Raw genomic sequence first — 6071 nt, 5'->3', positions numbered from 1 at the left:
ATTTATTAATAAATATGATTACATTTGTTGATGATAACTGCAGACAGTAGTTGTGTGGTTGCCTGCTGTAGCAAACTTTTTTCTTTATAGTTTTTATCATTATATTGAGAGGGAGGGACATTGTAAACATAATGAATATGAGATGCCCCCCCAACATATATTATACATGCCTAGCCAAATAGCATGTCACATGGGAGCACTGGTCATTCTACACACCAGGTAAATGCTCAAAATGCGTCATAAAAAGTCATATGATATATAGGCTTATTATAACAAAACACATGGACTAACTGCATTTTATCACTTACCAATATCTGGGATTGAGACCTGTGTGACCGAATACGCATATTTTCTTGGAGGGAGCAGTGAAAAGGTAATTTTATTCAGAAAAACAGTTTACCTGTGACCAAATCAGGAGGACCAAATCAGGCGGAGGATCTGGTTTGTCCGCGGTTGCATAACTTTAATTTGATTGGCTCAGGTGGAAGAGGAGGGCGGGACAATAGTTTTGATTGGGTGTGGTTGAGAGCACAGGTAGCCATCTGTTTGAGATCCAGGCGTATACTTGGAATTCACTCAAAACCATTATCGGGAGGGCTGGATCCGTTGTCGACGGTTAAACGCACGGAAAAGCGAGTTTAACGAAGGAAATGTAACTTTTTTTAAACACTTCCCGTTACCTGTTGTGAGAGTTTCAGTTAGAGTAGAGAAAGCAGAAGTGGGAGGTGGATGTAACGTTATTTGGGGAACAAAAAGAAGAAAAAGGGGACTTTCGTGGCGTCAGAGATTTGTTGGCTCTGTGACAGTTATTGCTGTAACACAATTTGTTGCGCGAAACCTCATAAAATGTCGCCGAGATTAGAGTTTCATGTCATTTTTTGGTGCGTAGCAGGTGAGTACCGACCGTTGTGTGCCCCCTCCATCCCCTCCCTGCTCTCGCCATGTCTGTTGTTTCTTTGTCCACCTGTAGACACAGCCTGTATGTGCACTTTCAGCTACTTCAATGAAACTGAATTTTGTATCCTAATGTTAAATAAAGGTTCAGAGTGAATCTTAATTGTATTTAATGTTTACATTCAGGTGTTTTGGCTTCCTACGCCCAAGAGTGTGGTCGACCGACCATAGTGGAGAACAGGATTGTGGGAGGGAATGACGCCACAGATGGGGCCTGGCCGTGGCAGGTGGCTATCCAGGTAGGTCCCTCTGAAACACCTATTTTAATGTTCTGAAGTATCAGTTTTGCCTGGGGGTAGTTAGATGTGTGGTTTAGTCTGGGTCGTGTTTATCATCCTGACCTGCTGAGAGAGGGATTTGCTTGTGATGCTGAGGTGACTCACTCTTTCTCTCCCCCCCTTCGGCCTCCAGTCAGGCACTGTTCATATCTGTGGAGGCTCCATCATCACAAAGGACTGGATCCTCTCAGCCGCTCATTGTTTCCTCAAGTAAGAACTCTCCTCAGACAATTCATGGGTTCTCAACCTCAGTTTGTGAGATCAAGATCAAGATTAAGATTGCCCTACGCCCATAGTGCAGCCCTAGAAATACAACATACAACATAGTAGGCCTACATAGACAGATCGACATTATACCCAACGTAGCAATAGGAAACACAAGAAGATAAATAACATCAGACACTAAAAATACCTCTATAAAGATGTAAATCGGCATAATCCAATGCCAGATCATTTTGTGGGAATTCTTAGCTGCCTCAGTTTTGTTAAAGACCTTAAGGAAAATCTTGTGTTTAATGTCATTCAGGAAACTTACCTACATCATATTCAACATCAAATTGATTCTTTCAAAATTTCAATTTCTAGAGAGTAGAAAAGAACTATCCAGGGTCCATGCAGACAATGGTGTAAGGTAGTTACCACAGGCCCCAGTGCACGCTAGTTACTAGTTAGAAGGCACACACACACACACACACACACACACCACTGGCACCTGTTTTTAAAAATGCCAAAGGAATCTAATTTAGGGAGCTTTGCTTCTTTTTTCTCCTGTTAGTTTCTCTTTTGTCCTTTCTTACTGCCACTTTTCTGTTTAAGAGGACTCACTGTACTAACAGATATTATGCCTAAACTAGCTACTGAATTGTATCGTCTTGCCACATGATCAAAAAGAGAGTTGACATTAGGCAACATCAACATACATGTTACCCAACAATCATCACTGCATACCTGTATGTGCAACTGCACTGCCGGCACTGTCTATATTTACGCCCCTGCCTGTGGATCCATAAAAAGTCTGAAAAGGCATTGAATTCATAGATCGAAAAGTAAGGTGTTGGTATTAAAATGCCTTAAATCAATCTTTCAAAAGTCCTGAAAATTGCAAAAAGTTTTTCAAACTCAGCACAATGAAAATCAAGGCATTGGAATCCTGCATGCAGAGTGAGAAATATAAAATCGCCAAGAAAACTTGCCAGTAAATGTCAGGTATTTCCTAGTTCTGTTAAACCCTGGATGCCGCCACGAAACCTTAAACTCATTTTTAATGTTAAAATAAACAATTTGGCAAATGTAATCCACCTCAGTCGTCACTTGTGACCCACTAGAAGTGTGTGAGTGTATTTTTCTGCAGGGACATTTCCCTCTGACAGTATTTTCTTACTGCCTCACGTTTATGGGTGTAAACCCCCGCAGTGCTCAGGTGAATTCAGGGCTTTATTTAAAAGTAGCAACCAGGTGCCAGATCGTAAGCAGCAGGCTTCCAAGAGACACAGTGCTAAAAAAAAACCACATATATAGCGAGGTGAAATGTCAGAAGAGAGTGAAACTGGGGTTGGCTTTTATTTTTACTGTCACTTTTACAATTATTACTTTACAATCCTGCATAGTACACCTGTAAGGGCCAAAATGTTTCACATTTTAAACCCCACTTGATTTCCAGTCTAGCAGGTGTCATTCAGTGACCCTCTCTCTTCTTTCAGTCCATCCGACGTGAGCGGTTACATTATCTACACTGGCCGGTACCAGCTGAATGGCTTCAACCCGCACCAGACATTGCATCACGTGAGCCAGGTGGTGGTCCCGTCCGGTTACACTGACCCCAACCAGGGCAAGGATTTGGCGTTGGTGCGACTCTCCAACTCGATAACCTTTTCGGATTATGTCCGTCCCATCTGCTTGCCTGCCTCTAGCACGCTGTTTCCAAGTGGCATGATGTGCTATGTCACCGGCTGGGGAAACATCCGGAATGATGGTAAGGCTTGCTAAATTCTTCATGACTAGTTAGCATGTGTGCAGTTAACGTTTTATAAGTCTTCAAAATATATGATTGTTTGTGGACTCTGGCATGAATCTTCTTTTCATTTACGTAAAAGAAAAAAATATGAAGGATTCAAGGAAAAAGGCAACAGATAGTACACAGCAGGCAGAAATAAATCTTGAATGAGTTACTCTCTATCACTTACAGTTTTTCTTTAGCAGAGCGTGTAACAGACGGTTTATGGAAGCCAGTCCTTTACAAGCCGAGCCAAGTTGTAATTAGATATATTCATTCATTTACTTTCGGTTGAATTGTGATGTGTGTTTGTAAATGTTGAGGTCAAAGTAATCATTCCATTCAAGTTTTACACATGAAACTAGAACTTTACACATGAAACTTAAACTAAAAAGAAAAAGGCTGAATTTAGTCACGCTTTGTTTAGTTTTATCTAATAGTATCATATTAAACCAGAAAAATGCACTAGTAGAGTGCACATCTCCACCAGACGGTCGCCTAAGCTGATCATAGCCACTCGAGACAATCCTTGCAATGTCAGCAGACGCGCCACAGTGTGTTTCCGAAGCGTGCCAGAAGCTAATAAAAATACACACCTTGCCTATTCTTTGATCCACATTGTTCTTTCATATTGATCTTTGAACAGTATTAACTTTGTTTTAAGCTACAGCACAGCGAAATAGGAAATAACAACAATAAACAGACAAAATAGAAATCTTTTAAATACATATCTGGTTACTAGCTTATGGTAAAAGCACAAATATTCTACAAAACTCAGGCAGGGAAAACAATCTGCTTCTGAAACACTGGGTGCAGTACGACACTGGGTGGCGGACAGAACAAAACGGGTCACAGCTGCGCCTGGTTGAATTGTCCCTTTTGGCTCCCTTACAGTTAAGATGGTGTTGAAGATCAAGAAAACCGGGACTAATTCATCTTGTAACTTTAGAGGATCATAACACATTGGGTATGGAATTAATCTGCAGATGCCCCAGTTCAAAATGAGACCAATCCTTACTATGGATGTCAGTTTTTGAGCCACAACGAAGGTCAAAATATGGCCTGCAACAGGCAGTAAGGCTTGCTGTTTTAAGCTGAGCCAATGTCTGGAAAACTTCCGCTCCCTATCAGCCAGCTAAGAGAAGCGAGGTGTCAGTAGTCAATAAAACAGGTTTTAAACAATTGTGAATCACTGCAACCACGAGAGGTCCTTGAGCATACAGTCATAAATGTGCAAAGAAAATAGTAGACTGATTGGTCCAGTAGTTTGTGAGATTAGCTGCAAATAGACAGATACACACACTCAAGCACACACGACCAAACGCATGATTGCCTCTGGGCTCACGCCTGGTGAGGATAGCAATGTTTACATATTTGCAAGCCTACACTAAGAACACAATACAAAGAGCAGAACGTAAAAAGGTTACGTCTACACAAAGACAAAATACACAAAGCAACAAAACACTGGAAAAGAACAATAAATAGCATAAAGCACAGTCAAGATGGCCGTCTAAATGCTTTACTAGACAAATATACTAAAAATAAACATGTCTTTTAAACCTCACTCCTGTAGATAGTAACAAGAAATGCTCACTAGCCACATGTTTAGTTACAGAAATTAGGAAGTCTCACACTCCTTTCCTTCCTCATCCTCTATCTCCCCTCAGTCCCTCTGTCAGGCATCGGGACTCTGCAGGAAGTGCAGGTGCCAATCATCTCCCAGAGTTCATGTCAGGAGATGTACCGGACGAACCCGAATGAGCAGGTGGACATCCTGTATGACATGATCTGTGCTGGATACCAGGAGGGCGGCAAGGACTCCTGCCAGGTACTGTTGGATCAGCTGTTTGTGCTGCTGTGTTTACATCCACAACAGGGCTGCACAGTGTAAGGAAAAGATGTGACGACTTTGTTGGATATCACGATAACGTTAGTACGATAAATAAACAGATATTAAAGTGTTCTCAGTTTTTGACTCAGACTTGCTCAGCACTCATTTCTGCCATGCCATCTCTCGTTTATCCAAAATATTGACAGGTGGCTAATTTACTTTTTTTTTTGTTGTTGTTGTTTCTGGCACCAGTTCCTCTCTGGCATTCACACTTTCATCTACGCTCACCTTGTCACTTTGCTTCTCCATCCATGCATGTGCAAAACAAGAACCTACATTGAAACTACCTGGCTGGATGGCTACTTTTCTATAATCATGCACCCTCTAGTTTCTAGTTTCGTGAGCACTTTGATACCTCCCAGTGGTGAAAGCTGAATGCGTCTGTTTGTGTTTGTTGTCCTTTCAGGGTGACTCAGGAGGGCCTCTTGTCTGCTCCATGGTGAATGGGACCTGGGTGCAGGCTGGGGTGGTGAGTTTTGGACAGGGCTGTGCTCACGCAAACCAGCCAGGTGTGTACACCAGACTGACCAGCTACTCCAGCTTCATCAGCAACACGGTATCAGGGATCCAGCTGTATGGCCGAGCTAATCAGATCTGGTGTGGGAAGGCTGCCATGTTGGTCAGCTTTCTGTCCACTCTACTGGTCCTGCTTCAGAGGTAGAACACTTTGAAAATTGGATTTCTGGAAGGTGGATCACAAACCAGGCCAAATGAAGGAGATTAATCCTATGTCTGACGTGTGTCCAAAGTTATCCTGAATAGTAAAGCTAAACGTATCTTACGTGCACATGAAGCCACACTGAACATGAAATGTAATATAATCTTCATTTTTAGAACTTAAAGTCTGCATTATGATTTTTGAGTAAAAGCAGTTTTGATAGGTTTGTATTTTAAATCAGAATTATGAACTAAATAAATTATGTGTTCTGTATTTGAAATAAATTGTTAATTTGAT

At 41.6% G+C, this 6071-nt stretch overlaps 1 protein-coding gene across 1 annotated transcript; it reads left to right on the top strand.

Moving 5' to 3' along the window:
* Nucleotides 1–540: 540 nt before the first annotated feature.
* zgc:92313 (uncharacterized protein LOC436869 homolog) lies at nucleotides 541–6070 on the top strand. Its single transcript, XM_050059962.1, has 6 exons — nucleotides 541–892; nucleotides 1081–1193; nucleotides 1366–1442; nucleotides 2933–3204; nucleotides 4893–5053; nucleotides 5523–6070. The coding sequence occupies exons 1-6, from the start codon at nucleotides 847–849 to the stop codon at nucleotides 5775–5777; spliced, it is 924 nt and encodes a 307-aa protein (XP_049915919.1). The 5' UTR covers nucleotides 541–846; the 3' UTR covers nucleotides 5778–6070.
* Nucleotide 6071: the final 1 nt, after the last annotated feature.

Source organism: Epinephelus moara, chromosome 13, assembly GCF_006386435.1.
Source record: "Epinephelus moara isolate mb chromosome 13, YSFRI_EMoa_1.0, whole genome shotgun sequence".
NCBI classification, from domain to species: domain Eukaryota; kingdom Metazoa; phylum Chordata; class Actinopteri; order Perciformes; family Serranidae; genus Epinephelus; species Epinephelus moara.
Note: the sequence above shows the minus strand (reverse complement) of the source record. Positions and strands in the feature narration are given on the sequence as shown.